General features: G+C 44.8%; 1 protein-coding gene across 3 annotated transcripts in view; it reads left to right on the top strand.

The window, feature by feature from the left end:
* sptlc1 (serine palmitoyltransferase, long chain base subunit 1) overlaps positions 1-25,265 on the top strand; it is a 45,561-nt gene that overhangs the window by 14,868 nt on the left and 5,428 nt on the right. For 2 of the 3 annotated variants that reach the window (XM_061799792.1, XM_061799793.1), the window contains exons 8-12: positions 5,422-5,511; positions 6,999-7,106; positions 7,296-7,391; positions 10,998-11,094; positions 18,611-18,665. In XM_061799792.1, coding sequence (XP_061655776.1) covers positions 5,422-5,511; positions 6,999-7,106; positions 7,296-7,391; positions 10,998-11,094; positions 18,611-18,665 — 446 coding nt within the window. The remainder of the gene's footprint in view (positions 1-5,421; positions 5,512-6,998; positions 7,107-7,295; positions 7,392-10,997; positions 11,095-18,610; positions 18,666-25,265) is intronic. The other variant, XR_009792112.1, reaches the window with a different exon arrangement.

Below are 25,265 nucleotides of genomic sequence, written 5' to 3'. Positions count from 1 at the left end.
GGGATCTCGGATTTTTGGGAAAAAAAATTCACCCCAAGGACAAGGAATATTCTTTCGTTTCATAACCTCACCAAATGTACAGCCGTTATTTCCTAACTGATAATCGATAATCGATTAAGATCTGAAATGTGAATATCAACCAATAGTCGTATCGGACCATGTGCCTCTTTTACTTAAACTGAAAAGATGCCTGACGCCATGGCTTCCAGGCGGCTGTGGAGGTTTAATTCTCTTTTACGATCAGTTTACTATGCAGTAAAGTTATAAAAGCAGTTTAGCGCGAAATTCTAAATCAGTCTGGCATGCATTACAATCGCTAACCAATTACAAGCGCCGATACCCCCAAGCTGAGAACAATAGTAGACTAGCCGACGACTTGAACACCTTCGACTGCAGATTTGAAAAGGACAATTTCACACCCCACACCCACACAGCCGCACCACCGACCCCGATCACACCTCTGACTTCTGCGTTGACCATCCACAAACAGGATGTGAGACGCATCTTCAGACAACAAAAGATTAACAAAGCGGCAGGCCCAGACCTTGTGTCCCCATCCTGCCTCAAAGTCTGCGCGGACCAGCTCGACCTCACGCAGATCTTCAATAGATCTCTGGAACTGTGCAAAGTACCATCCTGTTTCAAATGCTCCACCATAATCCCAGTCCCCAAGAAACCTGCAATCCCGGGTCTGATTGACTACAGGCCTGTCGCCTTGACATCTGTGGTCATGAAGTCCTTTGAACGCCTCGTGCTGGACCACCTCAAGAGTGTCACAGGTCCCCTGCTGGACCCCCTGCAGTTTGCCTACCGAGCAAACAGGTCCGCGGATGATGCAGTCAACATGGGACTGCACTTCATCCTAGAACACCTCGACGGCGGGGGGACCTACACGTGGATCCTGTTCGTGGACTTCAGCTCTGCGTTCAACACCATCATCTCCAAACTCTTCTCCTCCAAGCTTCTCCAGCTCAGCTGTCTCTCCTGCATCTGCCAGTGGATTTACAGCTTCCTGAAGGGCAGGACACAGCAGGTGAGGCTGGGGGACCCCACCTCATCTACACATACCACCAGCACCGGGGCCCCCCAAGGTTGTGTCCTCTCTCGACACGAACGACTGCACCTCAACACACCCGGCTGTCAAACTCCTGAAGTTTGCAGATGACACCACAGTCATCGGTCTCATCAAAGACGTTGATGAGTCTGCGTATCGACAAAGTGGAGCGGCTGGAGCTGTGGTGCGGCCGAAAACAACCTGGAGCAGAAGACGCACAAGACTGTAGAGATGATTGTGGACTTTAGGAGGCATGCTTCGCCACAGCTTCCCCTCACGCTGTCCAGCTGCCTTGTGTCAACTGTCGAGACCTTCTCGTTGCTGGGAATTACAGTCTCTCAGGACCTGAAGTGGGAGTTCAACATCAACTCCATCCTCAAAAAGGCCCAGCAGAGGATGTACTTCATGCGGCTTCTGAGAAAGCACAGCCTGCCACAGGAGCTGTTGAGGCAGTTCTACACAGCGGTCATCGAATCAGTCCTGTGTTCTTCCATCACAGTCTGGTTTGCTGCTGCTACAAAAAAGGACAAACTCCGACTGCAACGGACAATCAAAACTGCTGAAAAGATTGTCGGTACCCCCCTGCCCACCCTTGAGTGCTTGCATGCTGCCAGAACTAAGACAAGAGCATGCAAAATCCTCTTCGACCCTCCACATCCTGGTCACCAGCTCTTCCAGCTCCTTCCCTCAGGTAGGCGCTACCGAACAACGCAAACTAAAACGAGCAGACATTCCAACAGCTTCTTCCATCTTGCCATTAACTTTTGAAACAGTCAACTTCCAATTCCATTGCAACATGCTGCCAATTTTTTTTGGCTTGAGTTTGTTGTCATATTTCTGTCGGGCCAATTATACGTTACTCGTGCACTCACTGTAGTAGTCTCGCCACGCTGCACTATTTGCATATCCGTTGTTGACCAATACTGGCCACTCCTGCCTGAGTAGCATCTGCACCATTTGCACAATCGACGGAGTATTATCTGCAACATTTGCACAATCGACATTGCACCTGACTATTGCTCTATTAGTCATTCAAACTGCTCTCCTTGCTCGAGAAAAAAAAAATAGAATTGTACCGGCATTACCAGATTACTAGCAACCTTTTATTGCTCAGTGACTGTTTTTCTCAATATCTTTGTCTCAAAAGTATTTTCTGTCCATTGACTGTCTGTTGCGGTACTCGAGCCGCTCCAACTACCGTGTTTTTGACATACTTGGCAAAATAAAGATGATTCCGATTGCTTAATTTTTGTTAAAATGAAAAAACAATTCCTCTGCGAGGGTGTAAAATGTGTTTTGTGTTTTTTTTGTTTGTTTTTTGGGTCACCTTTTTCATGCCTTTGGTGTTTGCAGAATTGTTGTCTTTTAATCCAACACAGAAAAAGGCCGTTTCTATGATGTGAAGTCTGATTTTTTTCACTTGGGTATCCCTTCCATGTCTAATATGAAAGAAGCTTGGGAGCAGGATCTTCAAACTGCTATCAGTGAGGCAGACTATTCCGAGGCGTTGAGGAAAAATTCATTCATCCTCATTGAGTGCGAGACACTCTCTTATCCAGTTCAAGGTGGTGCATCGAGCCCATCTTCCTAAATCCAAACTGGCACGCATCTCGTATTGACCCTACTTGTGACAAATATAAATCTGCAGAGGGCACTTTAATACATGTTTTGGTTTTGCCCCAGGATAAACCACTATTGGAATAATATTTGTGACGCACGTTCTATCGTACTTGGAGTAAACATGTCCTTAAATCCCCTGTGTTTCCTTTTTGGGGTTACGGCTGAGGGGTTAGGGCTACCTGCCGGTGGTCGAAGAGTTATCCCCTTTTCAACCTTGCTAGCATGTCGCCTAATTATTTTGAAATGGAAAGATGGAGCTCCTCCTACAGTGTCACATTGGATTAAAGACGTGCTATTTCAATTTAAATTGGAGAAAATCAGATGTGTGATGGGGGGCTCTGAACGGGAGTTTCATCGGGTGTGGGGGGCCTTTTTAAAAATTTTTTTTTTTTTTTTTTTTACATTCTTTAATCTCCCATCAACAAACGTGCAAGAATGAATGCTTGTGCAATAATCTGGCAGACTTGCAGACTATTGGTCTACATGTGTGTAGCGTATATGGTTAAATAAAAATGTAATTAATTTAGGAGAAAAGAATAAGCTAGAAGCTGGAATAAGCTGCGTTACTGTCGGTGTAGTGTAATTTTAAGTTTTATTGTTAAAATCAAACTAATTTTATCTAGTAAAGGGGAACCACGTCACTTTTTATGTGGATAACATTTCGGGAAAGTGACGAGAAACCTTTTTATCAGTCTCGTAATCTGAAGGTTGCTACACTTTATGAAATTTTGAGTTCTAGATGACAGAGGTTTACTTAAACTCAGAACACACACAAAATACAACCAAGAGTGGAATTTTATAGTATATTTAATGACATCGAAGTCCTAGAAGAAGAAGAGGTGGAAAGCGGGTTCTTCGGCAGAAAGAGAAGAGGAAAGCACAGAGCCTAGAACTGAATGTGGGGACTTTGAATGTTGGGACTATGACAGGAAAATCTCGGGAGTTGGTTGACATGATGATTAGGAGAAAGGTTGATATATTGTGTGTCCAGGAGACCAGGTGGAAAGGCAGTCAGGCTAGAAGTTTAGGGGCAGGGTTGAAATTATTTGACCATGGTGTAGATGGGAAGAGAAATGGAGTCGGGGTTATTTTAAGTTTGCTAAGAATGTCTTGGAGGTGAAAAGAGTATCAGATCGAGTGATGAGGCTGAAACTTGAAATTGAGGGTGTTATGTGTAATGTGATTAGCGGCTATGCCCCACAGGTAGACGTAAGAAATTCTGGAAGGAGCGAGACGAAGTAGTTCTGAGCATCCCAGACAGAGAGAGAGTCGTGATTGGTGCAGATTGTAATGGACATGTTGGTGAAGGAAATAGGGGTGATGAAGAAGTGATGGGTAAGTACGGCAGTAGACAGCATAGGATGGTGGTGTGTAAGATGACTCTGGTGGTGGGGAGGAAGATTAGGAAGACAAAGGCAGAGCAGAGAACCATGTGGTGGAAGCTGAGACAGGACGAGTGTTGTGCAGCTTTTCGGAAGAGGTGAGACAGGCTCTCGGTGGAAAGGAGGCGCTTCCAGAAGACTGGACCACTGCAGCCAAGGTGATCAAAGAGGCAGGCAGAAGAGGACTTGGTGTATCTTCTGGTAGGAAAGGAGAGAAGGAGACTTGGTGGTGGAACCTCACAGTACAGGAAATCATACAAGGAAAAAGGTTGGCTAAGAAGAAGTGGGACACTGAGAGGACCGAGGAGAGGCGAAAGGAATACATTGAGATGCGACGTAGGGCAAAGGCAGAGGAGGCAAAGGCTAAACAAGAGGCATATGATGATGATGTATGCTAGTTTGGACACTAAAGAAGGAGAAAAGGATCTATACAGGCTGGCCAGATAGAGATGGGAAGGGTGTGCAGCAGGTTAGGTTGATTAAGGATAGAGATGGAAATATTTTTACTGGTGCCAGCAGTGTGCTAGCTAGATGGAAAGAATACTTCGAGGAGTTGATGAATGAGGAAAATGAGAGAGAAGGGAGAGTAGAAGAGGCAAGTGTGGTGGACCAGGAAGTGGCAATGATTAGTAAGGGGGAAGTTAGAAAGGCATTAAAGAGGATGAAAAATGGAAAGGCAGTGGGTCCTGATGAAATTCCTGTGGAGGTATGGAAGCATCTAGGAGAGGTGGCTGTGGAGTTTTTGACCAGCTTGCTCAACAGAATTCTAGCGGGTGAGAAGATGCCTGAGGAATGGAGGAAAAGTGTGCTGGTGCCCATTTTTAAGAACAAGGGTGATGTGCAGAGCTGTGGGAACTAGAGAGGAATAAAGCCACACAATGAAGTTATGGGAAAGAGTCGTGGAGTATTTGCGAGTAACAGTATGGTTTCATGCCTAGAAAGAGTACCACAGATGCATTATTTGCCTTGAGGATGTTGATGGAAAAGTACAGAGAAGGTCAGAAGGAGCTACATTGTGTCTTTGTAGATCTAGAGAAAGTGGTGGTGATGGATAGGCTGACATATGAGGTTAGACTGGAATCCCCGTGGACCATGATGTTTGCAGATGAAAGCAGTGAAAGCAGGGAGCAGGTGGAGGAACAGTTAGAAAGATGGAGGCATGCACTGGAAATCAGAGGAATGAAGATTAGCCGAAGTAAGACAGAATATATGTGCATGAATGAGAGGGGTGGTGGGGGAAGAGTGAGGCTACAGGGAGAAGAGATAGCAAGGGTGGAGGACTTGAAATACTTGGGGTCAACCGTCCAGAGCAATATTTCATTTGTCATAATGTAGTTCTGATTAACATTGCCTTTTTTGTTGCAGAACCCTCGTAAGGCTCGAGTGACTCGGAAGTTCATTGTCGTGGAGGGACTGTACATCAACACTGCTGACATCTGTCCTCTTCCTGAACTGGTAATTGGAACATTAAAATTGCTTCTTATCATCATTAATTTAGCAAAGAACCACAACACAAATGGATACCTGGCCAATCATGAGTGCTTCATCGGGTCTTTAGTTAGTTTGTTTTATTTGAAATGATAAATGGCTTTCATTTCACGTGCAGGGGCACTTTTCTACCTTGTAGGTTTCTCCTCATTTACTGCCTGATGACAGCATCAGAAGCAACATAACTTCTTGCACCGAAGTTATGCTACTCTCCCCCTAACTCAGTGGCAGTTTCTTTAATTAACCGAGCGTGCATGTTTTTGGGATGTGGGAGTAAACCGGAGGACTCGGAGAAAACCCACGCAGGCACGGGGAGAACATGCAAACTCCACACAGGCGAGGCCAGATTTGAACCCTGGTCCTCAGAACCGCGTGGCAGATGTGGTAACCAGTCGAAAAAATAAATAATAATAATAATTCAAAATAAATGATCAAATAAAAATAAGAGCAAGTAAATAAAAAAAGTGTTAAACATTTGTTTATCTGTCCTCTTCCTGTCAGCCTTTTGGGAAATTCTGTCAGTTTGATGCCCATCAGAAGCAGAGAACTGTGATTGAATTTCTTTCTTTCAAAGGGGAACTACCACTCAACGTTTTTGAAAGGTTGTAAAATGTGTAGGGGAAGCTGTGATAGGCGACAGCACAATCAAAAAGTGGGTGTCCAGGATCAAAGGTGAAGAACAAGAACCTGCTTTGAGTGACGTCCGTGACAAGTAAATGAGCGGCAGACCAATTCGGCTGTTAATCCTGAGAATAATGCTAAGGTCGAGGCACTGGTCAGGGGGAGATCATAGTTTTCATGACATCACCATCATGTGTCATCATTGATGACATAACTCGAACCCTATACACATTTTAACAACCTTTTGAAACTGTTTGGTGGTGGTTATCCTTCCAAAGCAAGAAATTCAATCTCAGCTCTCTGCTTCTCACAGGCATCCAACAATGACATAATTTCCCAAATGGCTGACAGGAAGAGGACAGGTTTCAACAAAACCTTTAGTAGGTTAAATTAAATTAGGGTCATTACAGTTTGACTGCCCCTCGTAAAATGATGGAGCAGATTGTTTTATGACACAGGGAAAGACAGTAGCACTTTCTACATCAGCAGATCTTACAACACCATCTCCACAAATATTTCTGTTCCTTCTAGCTGCCCCGTATGCCAATTGGTCCTGTAAAAATGAGCAAGAACCCTATCATGCCTTGTTGTATTACTGATATATTTGTCACTGCTTGCACAAAATCAGAAATAGCAAGATATATATATATATATATTTTTTTTTGCCTCTACTGACGTTTGTAGCAGGTAACGAATTCAGTTGTGGTGCAAATGCAAACAATAATTTGCTTTCCCTTTCCACTTTTTAAATCATGTTGCTGTTTTTACCAAATTGATTCGTGACTGACCATTATTGCTTTCATGTTGGATTAACTTTGTCATTCGTCGTCCAGGTGAAACTGAAATACAAGTACAAGGTGCGGATTTTCCTGGAGGAGAGCATGTCTTTTGGTGTGTTGGGAGAGCATGGCCGAGGGGTCACAGAACACTTTGGAGTCAATGTAAGTACTTTGAATTTTGTAAAGGATTAATGCAACTATGGGCCAGCTGTTTAAGCACTGGTCTGAGGATTGAGGCTGTTAACAGTTTTGTTACATTCCAGACTGCACTCTGAAGCTTTTTTTTTTTAAGGCTGTATTTGACTTTTCTTGCGGGGACTGATAAACTACTTATATCTGATGTTTGTGCAGATAGAAGACATTGACCTGATCAGTGCTAACATGGAGAATTCTGTGGCCTCCATTGGCGGTTTTTGCTGCGGACGCTCTTTTGTAATAGACCACCAGGTAAATACAACCACAGCGAAACTGAACAAAATATGTCAATGACAATTATGCTTAATGCCTACAAGTTGGTATTTCTGTTAAACGTGGACCCCATCCATTACCATTCAATTAGTGATATAACCGGTAATTTCCTTTTTTGATTAGCTCTTGGCACTGTATGAAAGAGTGAAGTTTTAGCTTTTGACATGAAACGTTTAAATTTCCATGGAATGTGTTTTCATGCAGGGTCTTAAGCATAACTGTTCACTAAACATTTGTCTAAACAAATATTGAGGAAACTGTTGTCACTGTCACATTGGTCCTCATGAGCTTAAGGTTTGCCAAGATTGAACACAAGTTGCAGTAGCAAGTACAAACACGTACAGATTATAATCACTCTCCACACAATCTAATGAGATTAGTACAAAACCTGTTTCAAATGTTCTGATTTTTTATCAACGATAACGTTGCTCAGCTGGAGGTGGGGCTCAAAGGAGAGTGCCTGGTGGCCGGGCATGCACCCATGAGGCCCTGCCGGGCATAGCCTGAAAGGGTAACGTGGGTCCCCCTTCCCATGGGCTCACCAACTGTGGGAGGGGCCATAGGGGTCAGGTGCAGTGCGAGCTGGGCGGGACGGGTCCTGACTGTTGTTTGTGCCGATGCACCAAACAGCAGTTCAGAGTACCCACCCTTTTTGGAGTCCTAGGAAGGGGTGCTGAAGAGCGCTCCCGCTGGGAACTCCATCGTTCTGCTGGGGGACTTCAATGCTCACGTGGGCAATGACAATGAGACCTGGAAGGGCGTGATTGGGAGGAATGCCCCCCCCCCCCCCCGTCCCCTGATCAGAACCCGAGCGGTGTACTGTTATTGGACTACGGATTGTCCATAACGAACACCATGTTCAAGCATAAGGGTGTCCACACGTGCACTTGGCACCAGGACACCCTAGGTCGCAATTCGATGATCGACTTTGTGGTCGTGTCATCGGACTTGCGGACGCATGTCTTGGACACTCGGTGAAGAGAGGGGTGGAGGTGTCAACTGACACCACCTGGTGGTGAGTTGGCTACGATTGTGGGGGAAGATGCCGGTCCGACATGGCAGGCACAAACGTATTGTGAGGGTCTGCTGGGAACGTCTGGCGGAATCCCGTCAGAAGGAGTTTCAACTCCCACCTCCGACAGTACTTTGCTCATGTTCCGGGGGTGGCGGGGGACATCGAGTCCAAGTGGACCATGTTCCGCGCCTCCATTGCTGGGGCGGCCGACCAGAGTCTGTGGCCTTAAGGTGGTCGGTGCCCGAGGCAATCCCCGAACCCGTTGGTGGACACCAACGGTGAGGGATGCTGTCAAGCTGAAGGAGGAGTCCTATCGGGCCTTTTTGGCCTGTGGGACTCCTGAGGCAGCTGATGGATACCGGCTGGCCAAGCGGAATGCAGCTTTGGTGGTCGCTGATGCAAAAACACGGGTATGGGAGGAGTTCGGTGAGGCCATGCAGAAAGACTTCCGGACGGCTTTGAGGAAATTCTGGTACACCATCCGGCGTCTCAGGAGGGGGAAGCAGTGCACCATCAACACTGTGTATAGAGGGGATGGGGCGCTGCTGACCTCGACTCGAGATGTTGTGAGCCAGTGGGAAGAATACTTCGAAGACGTCCTCAATTCCACCGACACACCATCCCTTGAGGAAGCAGAGTCTGGGTTCTGTGAGGCGGGCTCTCTTATCTCTGGGGTTGAGGTCACTGAGGTGGCAAGACCCCGGGGGGTGGATGAGATTCGCCCGGAGTTCCTAAAGGCTCTCGATGTTGTGGTGCTGTCCTGGTTGACACGCCTCTGCAACATCGCGTGGACATCGAGGACAGTGCCTCTGGATTTGCAGACTGGGGTGGTGGTCCGCCTTTTTAAGAAGGGGGACCGGAGGGTGTGTTCCAACTACAGGGGGATCACACTTCTCAGCCTCCCTGGTAAGGTCTATTCAGGGGTGCTGGAGGGGAGGGTCCGTCGGTAAGTCGAATCTCAGATTTAGGACGAGCAGTGTGGTTTTCGTCCTGGCCGTGGAACAGTGGACCAGCTCTACACCCTCGGCATGGCCCTCAAGGGTGCATGGGAGTTCGCCCAACCAGTGTGTTTTGTGGACTTGGAGAAGGTGATCGACCGTGTCCCTCGGGGAGTCCTGTGGGGGTTGCTTCGGGAGTATGGGGTACCTAACCCCCTGATTACGGGCTGTTCGATCCCTGTACGACCGGAGTCGTACAGGGATTTGTTTGGTCTGCATATCCGGCAGTAAGTCGGACTCGTTTCCGGTGAGGGTTGGACTCCGCCAAGGCTGCCCTTTGTCACCGATTCTGTTCAGAACTTTTATTGACAGAATTTCAAGGCGCAGCCGAGGCGTAGAGGGGGTCCGGTTCGGTGGCCTCAGTATTGCATCTCTGCTTTTTGCAGATGATGTGGTTCTGTTGGCTTCATCAATCCGTGATCTCCAACTCTCACTGGAGCAGTTCGCAGCCGAGTGTGAAACGGTTGGGATGAAAATCAGCACCTCCAAATCAGAGACCGTGATCCTCAGTCAGAAAAGGGTGGCATGCCGTCTCCAGGTCGGGCATGAGATCCTGCCCGAAGTGGAGGAGTTCAAGTATCTTGGGGTCTTGTTCACGAGTGAGGGAAGAATGGAACGGGAGATCGACAGGCGGATCGGTGCGGCGTCTGCAGTGATGCGGACTTTGTATCGATCCGTTGTGGTAAAGAAGGAGCTAAGCCGAAAGGCGAAGCTCTCAATTTACCGGTCGATCTATGTTCCGATCCTCACCTATGGTCACGAGCTGTGGGTCGTGACCGAAAGAACAAGATCCCGGATACAAGTGGCCGAAATAAGTTTCCCCCGCTCTCCCTTAGAGAGAGGGTGAGAAGCTCGGTCATCCGGGAGGATCTCAGAGTAGAGCCGCTGCTCCTCCACATCGAGAGGAGCCAGATGAGGTGGCTGGGGCATCTGATTCAGGTGCCTCCCGGACGCCTCCCTGGTGAGGTGTTCCAGGCACGTCCCACCGGGAGGAGACCCTGGGGACGACCCAGGACACGCTGGAGAGATTACGTCTTTCGGCTGGCCTGGGAAAGCCTCGGGATCCCCCCGGGAGAGCTGGATGAAGCTCTGCCCCCGCGACCCGACCTCTTGTAAGCGGTAGAAAATGGATGGACGTTGCTCAGTTTTGATAGATATTGTAAATTGGACCGAACCATCGCAAACAATGACAGTTGATCCGCACAGTGAGCGATTGATTATATGGACGCCCTGAACAGCGAGCCTTTATAGGCGTTTGATACTGCACATACAGTATATTGTACTCTGTCAGATTTATTAAACCATAAAAAGAGCGTAATCGTAAAGGAAGAAGCGTGTTGCTACAGAAAGAGGACATGTGCAAGAATAAAAGTGAAGAGTGTGGATATTTTAAGAGGCTCGCTCCCACCCATTCATTTGAATCCACCCGCCGCGGTACGCACCGCGCGTCTGCATTTTGGCCACAAGCTTCACTTTTTCATTCAGTGCATTGAAAATGTATTGGACTTATTCAAGGTCTCCGCTGAAATGTTGTGATTCGGGAATAAGAATGCATGTCTAATTATTTTGCAGCGCCTGTCAGGCCAAGGCTACTGTTTCTCTGCGTCCCTGCCTCCTATGCTAGCTGCTGCAGCCATCGAGGCCCTCAGCATTATGCAAGAGAATCCAGGTATAGGGTCTTGATTTCTTTGTTTACAAACCAATGATGACATTAAAGCACATGGCAGATAATAAAAATCACACTTTAATCACAGTAATTTTCCTTGTGCATGAGTAAAATGTTATGACTTGAGTCAAACTCCAGTTATGCTGAAATGAAGTATACATATGAAGCATAATGGATGTATGATGATGTTGGCGAGTCTGTGTGTGAGTGTGGGTGTGACCTATGGCCAAAAGCAGCTCCTGTATGACTGTGCTAATAATAAAAATAAAAACATAAAATAATGTAGCGGCGCACCGCATTAAAAGGCGCAGTCTCAGTTACGGGGTTTATTTCTGTATTTAACACATACATAAGGCGCACCGTATTATTGGGCGCAGGCATTGTAAAACATACGCTAGCTTAAAACATACGGGAGCAAAACTGAGTTCAGTTGTACTTTATTGAAGTATTTAACAATGTACTCACGTTATTTTTTTAATCAATCCTCATCCACAAATCCATCAAAAGTCCTCATCACCTGTATCCGAAATGAACAGCTGGGCAAGTTCTCCATCAAATATGCCGGGTTCCCTCTCGTCATTGTCGGAGTCAGTCTCGTTGCCGTGCGGCTCCTCAGAAATGATGCCGGCTTTTCCGAAAGCTCGAACAACAGTGCAAGCAGACACGTTAGCCCGAGCATCCGCAATCCATTCACAAATTGTGGCGTAACTCGCCCGGCGCTGCCTCCTAGTCTTAGTAAAGCTGTGTTCGCCATCTGTCATCCATCGCTCCCACGCCGCTCGCAACTTCACTTTGAACGCCCTGTTTACACCGATGTCCAGCGGTTGGAGTTCACTAATACATTGCTCGAGTTGGTCTTCCAACTCGGGCTACCTCGCCTTGTTTCCGCGGAAACTCAGCTTCGTCTCCTTGACATCCCGAATCTCGTTTTCCTGCTTCTTCCACTTGTGAACCATGGATTCATTGAACTTGAATTCTCTCGCGGCTGCTCGATTCCCATGTTCCTCCATTTCAAAATAAAAGTCCCCTGTAATTGTCATTACCACGGATTTCAAAAATTCATTCAAATAAATCTGTAAGATATCGCAACACCTGTCCAGTTCTGGGGGACACTACACTGGACCGGTGTTGCGATATCTCATAGATTTTATTAAACAGATTTTTTTCAGTAATGACAGCAAAATATGCAGTTTTCGGAGACTTTTATTTTGAAATACAATTTCATATCTTCATCAAACCTCTTAGTGGACTCCTTGTTGGTCTGTCACAAAGATCTGGACTTGTCTTGCGATACCAAGGGGATTATTTGAGGGTGGCTTTGGCTCAGTAGCTAGAACAGGTTCGAATCCCTGCAACGACTGTCCGTCCGCATGTCAAAGTGTCCTTACCCTCGCATAAACTACATTTTTAATGCATCTCAAGATTCAAATTAACCTTGCTGGTCGCATTCCTTAACCGAAGAGCACTGACGTCCGTATTAGTGGGAAGCTTTTATTTTGAAGGTGGCTTTCTCCGCGAGTTGGCGACTTATTACCGTAATGCCTTGTATGAACAAAATTAGGGGCGGCTGGCTCGACCGCAGTCATTTTCGGGGGTCCTGAGCCAAACCGATGTTGCCGCTATATACCTACTGTGTGCGTGCCTTCAGCGTCCTCCTTCACGCGCACCCTTCCCCCTTTACGTCCGCATGCTGTCCTCAGCCACGTCCGCTTTTCCTCTGTATAAGCGTGTCGGCAGGAAAGCTCCCAGTCAGTCAACATTTATAGATTTTGGAACTCAGTGCACACACAAGGCGCGCCGCATTATAAGGTGCCCCGACCATTTTGAAGAAAATGTAAGACTTGACACGTATATGTGTAATTGATTTTTTCCTTCTGCTGCTATTTTTTCTAACGCAATATATTCTATGATGAGATTTAGCCACTGATTGATGTTAATAGCTTGTTAGTTTTTCCAGTTTAATTGAATTGTTTTCTTAGCGGTAGCTACCGCGATAAGTAATGATTGTGAATATTTATTAGGGAGGTCAATTATGCTTAAGTCACCAAGTATGCACAATCTTGGGAAAAGTGGACTCCTACAGTTTAAAATATACGAGAGTTTTTGTATAACCGAAGACCAAAAGCATTGAATTGGTGTACATTTCCATGTAGCATGAAAATAGGTGTCTGGGTTATTTTAGGTGCATTGCACGCATATATTAGATGGAGAGAAGCTCATTTCATGCATAGTGTACTGAGTAAAGTGTGTTCTATGAAGCACTTTCTATTGTCTAAGCTGTAGATTTGTGTTTTTTTGTCATTCTAAACGTATTGTGACAAATTTGTATCCAGTCGCTACGGTCAACAGACATGGAGAGGTCTTCTTCCCATTTGGTGATTGGTAAGTGCATTGATTTAGTACATGAAATTAATTTATAAACTTCTAAGAGATTTCTTTTACTTTGCGGGAGAGGGTTCATTATTTGCTTGACAAACTCCGGCAATTGGAGGGTGCTCTGGAGTGTTGGTATTCTTTTTTTTTTTTTTTTTTTTTTATTGCCGCTTTTAATTTATTGTATTGAAGAAAGTTTCCGGCTGTTATTTGGAATTCTTGGAACAGTTCATCACGTGTCCTAAAAGCATTATTGTTAAATAGTTGTTGTAGGTGGTTAATTCCATGTTGTTCCCATGTACTAAAATGAAGGGGTATATTATTCATTTCGAAATCTGGGTTATGCCTGAATGGGGAGAGCATACTGGGAGCTAATTGAGATCCTTTCCTAAACTAATTGAGATCCTGTCCTAAACCTTGCCACCAAGCCGTTAAGGGGGATGCGATTATTGGAACATTTATGTCGTTAAAGACGCGTAGAAATAAATGGGAGTTTTGGTAGTTGATGTTGTTGCAATCTGTTTGTTCCAATTCTAGCCAAGAATCACACTCCTCACTGTGGTGCAACCATTTGATGAGGTATTGTAATTGGTTAGCTAAATAATAGCGTTTAAAGTTGGGAGCATTTAGGCCTCCCTGCTGTTTACTTTTCTGAAGAGTGGATAGACTGATTCTATTTTTCTTATTTATTTGAATAAAAAAAAATTATGACAGCAGAATCTAAGGTTTGAAACCATTTAAATGTGGTCTTAAATGGAATCATTGAAAATAATAATAATTTATTTGAGATATGGTTTTCATTTTTATTGTAGCTATTCTTCCCAGTAATGATTTTGGCAAATTATTCCAGGGTGTTAAGTCATCTGAGATTTTTTCCAAAAGTGGTGTGTAATTTAGATTGGTTAGCTCTGTGAGTTTTGATGAAATATTGATACCTAACTACTTAATGTTTCCTTTAGGAATATGGTACTCTGGGATTTGATCTGCAGGAGTCCATGAGCTTGCTGTTATTGGGAGTATTGTTGATTTTGTCCAGTTAATAGTGTAGTCTGATATTTGTGAAAATCTTTTAATGAGATTGAAGACTTCCTGAAGAGAATACTTGGGTTCCTGTAAGTAAAGAAGAATATCATCAGCATATAGACTGATTTTGTGTTATGTAACTAGTGAACAGATACCTTTAATATTAGCATTCTGACGTATAGCGGCAGCAAGCGGTTCGATAAATATTGCAAGTAGCATTGGTGAGAGTGGACATCCTTGTCTGGTTCGTCTTTGTAATGCAAAACTTTGTGAAGTGATCCTATTTCTGGTGACTGTCGCTTTCGGTGAATTGTATAATGTTGCTATCCAATGTATAAATTAATCTCCAAAGCCAAATTTGCAAAGTGCCGCCAACAGGAAAGCCCAGGTAACTTTATCGAAAGCTTTCTCTGCGTCAAGTGACATGATGATTGCGTTTAGCGTTTTTTTACGCTGTGACATGCTTATTAAATTCAACAGACGTCTGACATTATTTGTGGGACTTCTACCATGAATGAAGCCTGTCTGGTCATAGTGTATTATCGACGGAAGTACCTTTTCAAGTCTCGCTGTGAGTGCTTTCGAAATAATCTTGATATCTACATTAATCAGTGATAAGGGCTGATAATTCGCCGGGAGAGTGGGGTCTTTACCTGGCTTTAGTAATAACTTAACTGAAGCTGTGTTCATATGGCTACTAATTCTACCTTTATCCGTTATCTCATTGACTGTTCTGAAAAATAGAGGCCCTAGTATTGGCCAGAAATGTTTAATGAATTCAACGGGGATTCCGTCCGGGCCAGGCGCCAGTCCCGGTTGCATATTTTTTAATGCATTATGTAATTCTGTGATGGTTAAAGGAACATCAAGGCTGTCTTTAATTTGTGTATTTAATTGAAGGATCTTTAGATCCTTAATAAAAGTTTAAATTTATTTTTAATCTGGGTTGTTCGAAGATGCGTATAAGCTGCTATAGAAATTGTAAAAAATTTCATTTATTTCTAATGGTGACTGTGTACAGTTGCCATTTGAATCTTGAATGGCTGTAATTAATTATTTTTCTTTATTGCGCTGAAGTTGGTTCGCAAGGAATTTTCCCGATTTATTATTGTACTCAAAGTTAGTGTATCTTAATTGTAGAAAATCTTTTCTTTTTGATAAGATGTCTAACTGATGTTTTGCCTTTTGAAGTTGGTTTCCAAGCGTATCGATCGGATTAATTGCATATTCTTCTGTGAGTTGTTTAATTTTTTCCTCGATTCCATTTTCACATTTTTTTTCTTGTTTTTTCTTACACGAAGAATATGATATAATTCGACTTCTCGAAAGAGCTTTCCCGGTTTCCCACAACAGAAATGGGGATTTGGTTGGGGAGTCGTTGAATTTCAGAAACTAATACCATTCCTTCCCCACGAAAGAATCAAAATCTGGGTCATGCGCCATGTTGGTGGGGGTCCCAAATTTGATTCAATTTTTAGATTGAGAGAAATCGGTGCGTGGTCACTGATGATGATTGGATGTATTTTGGGAGTAATTCTTTGAGCTGCCAAATGGTTTGAAAGAAAGAAATCTATTCTTGAGAAAGAGCGGTGAACTGACGAGAAAACTGTGTATTCTCTTTTTGTACGGTTTTTCAGCCTCTTTCGAGAGAATATTGGAGCATTGCGGCTGATTACTATTTTTTAGATTTGAGCGATCTATTAGGGGATTTAGAGAAACGAATGTTATTTAGAGAGGGTGATAGAGAGGCTATATTTGAGTACTGCAGAGCCAGGGTACATAGAAAGGTAACGAGCATACACTGAACATAGGAAACAAACAGTGACAAGGGGATAATATGGTGTGTGGTGGTGGTTTGTGGTGCGCAAAAAGAGTTTTGAGCGACTTCTGCGTTTAGTGTGTGTGGAAGCAAGCAGTTTTAGTTTCTGCTTCATGCTCCTTGTCGGTTTTTCCTTTTTTAATGGTATAGTGCCATGAAATAGTATTGGCCCCCTTCTCAAATTTTTATATTTTTGCATAGTTTTCCCCACTTTGTTAAAGCTCATCAAATAAATGTAAATATCAGACAAATATTACCCAAATGATCTTAAATTATTTAATTTATTAAGGGAAAAAAACTAATTCAAAGTTACCTGGTGGTGGTAGTGTGATGGTCTTGGGCTGCTTTTCTCCTTCAGGGCCTGGACAACTTGGTGTGATTGATGGAACCATGAATTCTGCTCTTTAACATAAATCCTGAAGGAGAATGTTCAGTCATCAGTTTGTGACCTCAAGCTGAAGCACACTTGGGTTCTGCAGCAGGATAACGATCCAAAAGCTGAAGCACACTAGGGTTCTGCAGCAGGATAACGATCCAAAACACAGCAGCAAGTCAACTTCTGAATGGCTTAAAAAAAAAAAAAAAAAAAAAAAGGTTTTGGAGTGGCCTCGTCAAAGTCCAGACTTGAAGTGGCAGGCTTGAAAACTCTCCAATTTTGCTGAATTCAAACAATTCTGCAAGGAAGAGTGGGCCAAAATATCTCCACAGAGATGTGAAAGACTCATTGCCAGTTATAGAAACCGCTGGATTTCAGTCATTGCTGCTGAGGATGGCCCAACCATTTGTTAGGTTTAGGGGGCCATATCTTTTTCAAAAAGGGCCAGGTAACTTTAAATATTTGTTTTTTTCCTTAATAAATGAAATTGCCATTTAAAAACAGCAGTCCAAAAAGGCCCGATAGGACTCCTCCTTCAGCTTGACGGCATCGCTCACCGCTGGTGTCCACCAACAGGTTCGGTAATTGCCGCCACGACAGGCACCGACTACCTTACGGCAATCGAGGCGCGGAACATGGTCCACTCAGACTCAATATCCCCCGCCTCCCCCAGGACGTGGGTGAAGTTCTGCCGGAGGTGGGGGCTGAAACTCCTTCTGACAGGGGATTCCGCCAGACGTTCCCAGCAGACCCTCACAATACGTTTGGGCCTGCCATGTCGGGCCGGCATCTTCCCCCACCATCGGAGCCAACTCGCCACCAGGTGGTGATCAGATGAAAGCTCCGCTCCTCTCTTCACCCGGCCGCAAGTCCGATGACACGACCACAAAGTCGATCATCGAACGGCTCCCTAGGGTGTCCTGGTGCCATGTGCACCTGTGGACACCCTTATGCTTGAACATGGTGTTCGTTATGGACAATCCGTGATGATAACAGAAGTCCAATAACAAAACACCGCTCGGGTTCTGATCGGGGGGGGGGCGTTCCTCCCAATCACGCCCTTCCAGGTTTCACTGTCATTGCCCACGTGAGCATTGAATTCCCCCAGCAGAACGATGGAGTCCCCAGTGGGAGCGCTCTCCAGCACCCCTTCTAAGGACTCCAAAAAGGGTGGGTACTCTGAACTGCTGTTTGGTGCATAGGCACAGATAACAGTCAGGACTCGTACCCCCACCCGAAGGCAGAGGGAGGCTACCCTCTCGTCCACCGGGGTCAACCCCAACGTACAGGCGCCGAGCCGGGGGGCAATAAGTATACCCACACCTGCTCGGCGCCTCTCACCATGGGGAACTCCAGAGAGGAAGAGAGTCAAACCCCTCTCAAGAGGACTGGTACCAGAGTCCAAGCCGTGTGTAGAGGCGAGCTCAAATATATCTAGTCTTCTCAACCTCACACACCAGCTCGGACTCCTTCCCTGCCAGAGAGGTGACATTTCACGTCCCTATCGCCAGCTTCTGTAGCCGTGGATCGGATCGCCAAGGTCCCCGCCTTCGGCCACCTCGCAGCTCACACTGCACCCGACCCCTGTTGCCCCTCCCGCAGGTGGTGAGCCCATGGGAAGGAGGAATGATCTTCAATTTATTTTACTTATTTATTATTTGTAGTCAATTTGAAACAATGTCCTGTTTGTGAATAAAGTTGATAGAAATTAAAACGTGTTTTTCATCTGAGTAAAGGAAAAAAAATAATCAACACAATCGATTTATTTATTTTTTAAAAAATCAGTAGTTTCAGCCCAAGTTCAAATACCATAATGATGTAGTTTATCAGGCTGCTATTAGAGACATGCATATCCTTGGCCATTTTTAATCCTCTTTTAATTCCTATTTTATATTTGACTAAAAAGCAGTTGTGCTCTGTCTTTGCAGACATATTCACCGTTCTGAGGGAAAAATGCACATATGTTTACAGAGGATTGAAAGGGTAAGTTGTTCTACCATTAAGTTGTATTCTTTTTTTTCAATTCAGGTCAACATGATCTCTAAAACGACACGACAACAATAGAAGTCTGCCCGTTGTTTTGCATAATTGCAAACGCTGTACTTTTTTTTAATTTTAATTTTAATTTTTTTTATCTTTTTCAATTTTCCCTCGATCAACACACGGCGTTAGTGTACTGACATTCACATTTGTAAGATCGCCTGAAAAACATGGCCAGAATTGACCAACGCAATTTTTGCAGAGGCGGGGCTTCACATCTAATTGCCCTATAACTCATTGCACATTTATCCAATTATCATCCAACTTTGAGGACATCTGCACAACGTGTTGTAGTATGTCTCCCAAAGTCATTTTAAGACAAACAGGTATCCTGCCCTCCTTATGTTCCCTTTACACGAAGGCAGTAAGCTCATCACCTTATGCTGATCAAGACTCTGGACACCAGCTTGACCAGTTGACTCCCGGTTTATTGACAAGATGAAACTGAAAAAGTATTTTAAAAAAAGAACATTTAGTATTTTCCGTTTTATAAATGACCTAATAAACTTAATTACGAGACAAACATGGCTTTAAATATCAGACATGAAACTCAAGTGAGTCTTAGTCTAATTCACTATGTTCAAAGTAGTTGTTCTTAACAACTGAGCATCTTTTTAATCCGACACACCATTCATTATATGCATGGCAAGAAAAAAAAAAAGGCCACTCGATGAAAATTGAAAGGAACTAGTCTATGTGTGCCCTGCGAAAAACTGGCGACCGGTTCAGGGTGTCAGAGTCAGCTGGGATAGGCTTCAGCACGCCGTCGGCCCGAGTGAAAATGGATGGATGGGTAGTTGATGGTGAGAACACTGGCACTTATTCCATAGTTCTGGATTTAAAAATGGTGTCTGCAGAAAAGATCCCCCCCCCCCCCCCCCCCGCCAGATTGACTTCGTAGTCATTTTAGGCTCCTTTTCTGAATATTTGAATATCAGCCAGATTTTGGCCTGCCTACGTTTTGGATCCGAAACACAGTCACAGCCTGACACCAGGAGCTGATTACATTTGCTCATTCAACTTCTTTGTATTATGCGGTGTTGACTGTATTGAAAGTCTGGATGTTATTTTTGTTTAATACAACAGTGACTTAAAATAGTGACTGGTGTTTGAAAAAGTCAAGCAAGCTGTCCCTTTTTTTTTTTTTAATTTATTTCTTGAAAAGTTGACACTTTATTATTATTTATTAGTGATTTTCGTGTTGAGGTGCTGCGGGTCGTGGCCCTGCTTGTGGTTTCCAGCGGAACTGCCGAGCACACGCAACATCGGCGACGAGTGTTGATCCGCTACTACATCTTGTGTCAATTAGGAAACGCGCCTACAATTATCTAATGAGTTAACGGATGTTCATGTTAAATGTGTTAAGCGACGGCACGATGTTCAGGATTATTCACAACACAGACTGAATTTAAAATTCAGAAATGGCAAATAAAAACAGAAAAATATTGTACTTTATATTTTTATGGAGGATGCATTTGCGACTAGCCTTTGAAGTTGGTAATAGTGAAAAATGAAGTGGAACAGACAAATGATTTTAGTCAATTCTTTTCCAGAATGAGAGTGCTTAAAGAGGAGGATGCTCTTCATGTGGCACAGCTTGAAGCAGGCATCAGGTGCAGGTGGAGATGGGCCTGGCTCAAGTTGGAGGCCGAAACAAAAAACAAAGAAATTAGGCAAATTTTATTTTAATCTTAAATTTGTACATCAACATGTGCTTGAGTGGTGTAAATACGTTTTTCTGCGTGATTTATTTATTTATTTATTTTTTACTTTTTGCCCGCGCTCTGAACCCTGCGGCCTATTTAACGATGCAACTAAAATATTGATTATTATTTTTATTTATTTTTTCCGTTAAGGGCCCAACTTGTTTAAACGTACAACAAAAATGTGTTCAAACGTAATGCCTAAAACATGACCGTTTCCCGTAATGCACTAGGGTTTTGGCATGCGCAGATGAGAAGACGACGACGCTAGTTTTTGGCGCGCTCGAAGCAAAACGCAGCACGCCACGCACGAACACAAAATATTTTTATTTTTCACACCCTCATCATGGAAAGTACAAGAAGAAAAGCGTATGATGCAGCTTTTAAGTTGAAAGCCCACTGATCTCTCCATCCGGAAGGGAAATCGAGCTGCTGCACGTAAGCTTGGCGTTAGCGAATCGATGTTGAGGCGTTGGAGACGGCAGCGTGAAGAACTGATGCAATGCCAAAAGCCAACACAGCCTTTCAGAGGTCATAAGAGCAGATGGCCCGAACTTGAAAATGTTCTTGTGGACTGGATGAACACACAGAGAGCAGACGGCCGAGGTGTATCCACCATGCAGATCCAACTGAAAGCGAAGAAAAAAATTGCCAGCGAAATGTGTATTGAAGGTTTTCAAGGTGGGCCATCATTGTGTTTTCGATTCATGAGACGAAAAGGGTTGTCCATCAGGGCGCGGACGACCGTCTGTCAGGGCGTCTCCCTCCCGACTACGAGGAAAAAAAACTTCCACAAATTCATTGCAACAAAAATAGCCGAGGATTCCATCGGACCAGACGAGGACATCAATATGGATGAAGTGCCTTTGACGTTCGAGCTGCCCCGAACTCGGAAGTGTTAACAAGACAGGAGCGTCATCCATTATGGTGAAATCAACTGGCCACGAGAGAACGCACTTCACGTGTGTTCTGAGCTGCACCGCTTCCAGACAAAAGCTTCCACCAATGGCGATTTAAAAGCAGGCGACTATGCCAAAAGAAAAACTCACAAAAGGCACAGTCGTTAAAGTTAACAAAAAAGGGTGGATGATAGAAAGCTTAATGACTGAATGGCTGACAGAGTGTTACAGTAGGCGTCCAGGAGGATTTGTTTTAACCGGAAAAAAGCATTGCTTGTTTTGGACAGTATGAGGGCCCCTATAACATTCTGTGAAAACAGCCATCAAGAAATCAAACGCAATTCCAGCTGCGATTCCTGGAGGTACAACAAAGTTTTTGCAGCCACTGGACATCAGTGTGAATCGTGCTTTTAAAGCGGCACTCCGAGGTGGGTTGGGAGGCTTGGATGACCAGTGGCGAGACATCTTTCCCAAAAACTGGCCACATGCGAAGATCATCCTTTTCTGAGGTCTGCCAGTGGATCTTAAAAGCATAGAGCAGTGTGAAAGAATCTACGATCACCAATGGATTTTGAAAGGCTGGACTGCTACGTGAGGAGAACAGCACAACTTCAACGGGAACTGTGTCTCGAGATGAAAATGACATTGAGAGCGACAGAGAGACTGAAATGGTGTGTGACGGAGACGTTCTGAGGCTTTTTAACTCCGACACTGAAGAAGACGACTTCAGTCAGTGTACAGGAGGAGGATGACTTTTCTGTTATGTTTGAGCCGTTTCACAGGCACTGTTTGGAAACGAGGTATATAAATAAACATTTACAAAATCTTTCTGTGTAAATATCAAATTTCACAACGTATGTATCTGCGGCATATGGTCCGGTGCGGCTAATAATGCAGCCCTATGGGAGGCACAAGCCAATGCAAACTGTAGGCCGGTCCCAAGCCCGGATAAATGCAGAGGGTTGCATCAGGAAGGGCATCCGGCTTAAAACTTTGCCAAACAAATATGAGCGTCCATCCAAAGAATTCCAGACCGGATCGGTCTTGGCCCGGGTTAACAACGTCCGCCACCGGCACCGTTAACCTGCAGGGCGCCGGTGGAAATTCAGCTACTGTTGGTCGAAGTCGAAGAAGAAGAGGTGGAAAGCACAGAGCCTAGAATTGAATGTGGGGACTTTGAATGTTGGGACTATGACAGGAAAATCTTGGGAGTTGGTTGACATGATGATGAGGAGAAAGGTTGATATATTGTGTGTCCAGGAGACCAGGTGGAAAGGCAGTAAGGCTAGAAGTTTAGGGGCAGGGTTTCAATTATTTTACCATGCTGTAGATTGGAAGAGAAATGGAGTCGGGGTTATTTTAAAAGAAGATTTGGCTAAGAATGTCTTGGAGGTGAAGAGTATCAGATCGAGTGATGAGGCTGAAACTTGAAATTGAGGGTGTTATGTGTAATGTGATTAGTGGCTATGCCCCACAGGTAGGATGTGACCGAGAGGTGAAAGAGAAATTCTGGAAGGAGCTAGATGAAGTAGTTCTGAGAATCCCAGACAGAGAGAGAGTCGTAATTGGTGCAGATGGTAATGGACATGTTGGTGAAGGAAATAGGGGTGATGAAGGAGTGATGGGTACGTACGGCAGTAGACAGCATAGGATGGTGGTGTGTAAGATGACTCTGGTGGTGGGGAGGAAGATTAGGAAGACAAAGGTAGAGCAGAGAACCATGTGGTGGAAGCTGAGACAGGACGAGTGTTGTGCAGCTTTTCGGGAAGAGGTGAGACAGGCTCTCGGTGGACAGGAGGAGCTTCCAGAAGAAGAAGAATCACCTTTTATTGTCATGAACATGCATGCATGTACATGAAATTTGTTCTCTGCATTTAACCCATCACAGTGAACACATACACATGTCAGTGGAACACACCGGAGCAGGGGGCAGCTGAAGCACCCGGAGAAGACTGGACCACTGCAGCCAAGGTGATCAGAGAGGCAGGCAGGAGAGTACTTGGTGTATCCTCTGGCCACTCCAGCTTTGCTTCCTGTTGTCTCTTCAGTGCCACTGTCTCTAATCCGTCCATCATGGCTGGCCTCACCACTGTTTTATAAACTTTGCCCTTCATCCTAGCAGAGACTCTTCTGTCACATAACACACCTGACACCTTCCTCCACCCGTTCCAACCTGCTTGGACCCGTTTCTTCACTTCCTGACCACACTCACCATTGCTCTGGACGGTTGACCCCAAGTATTTAAAGTCCTCTACCTTTGCCATCTCTTCTCCCTGTAGCCTCATTCTTCCCCCACCACCCCTCTCATTCATGCACATATATTCTGTCTTACTTCGGCTAACCTTCATTCCTCTTCTTTCGAGTGCATGCCTCTATCTTTCTAACTGTTCCTCCAGCTGCTCACTGCTTTCACTGCAGATCACAATGTCATCTGCAAACATCAGGGTCCACGGGGATTCCAGTCTAACCTCATCTGTCAGCCTATCCATCACCACTGCAAAAAGGAAGGGGCTCAGGGCTGATCCCTGATGCAGTCCCACCTCCACCTTAAATTTGTCTGTCACACCTACAGCACACCTCACCGCTGTTCTGCTGCCCTCATACATGTCCTGTAGTATTGTAACATACTTCTCGGCCACTCCAGACTTCCGCATGCAGTACCACAGTTCCTCTCTGGGTACTCTGTCATAGGCTTTCTCTAGATCTACAAAGACACAATGTAGCTCCTTCTGACCTTCTCTGTACTTTTCCATCAACATCCTCAAGGCAAATAATGCATCTGTGGTACTCTTTCTAGGCATGAAACCATACTGTTGCTCGCAAATACTCACTTCTGTCCTGAGTCTAGCCTCTACTACTCTTTCCCATAACTTCATTGTGTGACTCATCAACTTTATTCCTCTATAGTTCCCACAGCTCTGCACATCACCTTTGTTCTTAAAAATGGGCACCAGTACACTTTTCCTCCATTCCTCAGGCATCTTCTCACGCACTAGAATTCTATTGAACAAGCTGGTCAAAAACTCCACAGCCACCTCTCCTAGATGCTTCCATACCTCCACAGAAATGTCATCAGGACCAACTGCCTTTCCATTTTTCATCCTCTTTTCTAACTTCCCCCTTACTAATCATTGCCACTTCCTGGTCCACCACACTTGCCTCTTCTACTCTCCCTTCTCTTTCATTTTCCTCATTCATCAACTCCTCGAAGTATTCTTTCCATCTAGCTAGCACACTGCTGGCACCAGTCAACATATTTCCATCTCTATCCTTAATCACCCTAACCTGCTGCACATCCTTCCCATCTCTATCCCGCTGTCTGGCCAGCCTGTATAGATCCTTTTCTCCTTCTTTAGTGTCCAACCTGCCATACATGTCATCATATGCCTCTTGTTTGGCCTTTGCCACCTCTACCTTTGCCCTGTGTCGCATCTCATCTTCTGAGCTAACTTTTTTCCTCGTGTGATTTCCTGTACTCTGAGGTTCCACCACCAAGTCTCCTTCTCTCCTTTCCTACCAGAAGATAGACCAAGTGCTCTCCTGCCTGCCTCTCTGATCACCTTGGCTGCAGAGGTCCAGTCTTCTGGAAGCTCCTCCCGTCCACCGAGAGCCTGTCTCACCTCTTCCCGAAAAGCCGCATAACACGTGTTCCTGTCTCAGCTTCCACCACATGGTTCTCTTCTCTGCCTTTGTCTTCCTAATATTCCTCCCCACCACCAGAGTCATCTTACACACCACCATCCTATGCTGTCTAGCCACACTCTCCCCTACCACTACCTTACAGTTGGTAACCGCCTTCAGATTACATCGTCTACACAAGATGTAATCCACCTGCGTGTTTCTACCTCCGCTTTTGTAGGTCACCCTATGTTTGTGCCTCTTCTGGAAAAAAGTGTTCACTCCAGCCATTTGCATCCTTGTTGCAAAGTCTACCACCATCT

Source organism: Phyllopteryx taeniolatus, chromosome 15 (assembly GCF_024500385.1).
Source record: "Phyllopteryx taeniolatus isolate TA_2022b chromosome 15, UOR_Ptae_1.2, whole genome shotgun sequence".
NCBI classification, from domain to species: Eukaryota; Metazoa; Chordata; class Actinopteri; order Syngnathiformes; family Syngnathidae; genus Phyllopteryx; species Phyllopteryx taeniolatus.
This window is presented reverse-complemented; position numbering and strand designations above follow the sequence as displayed.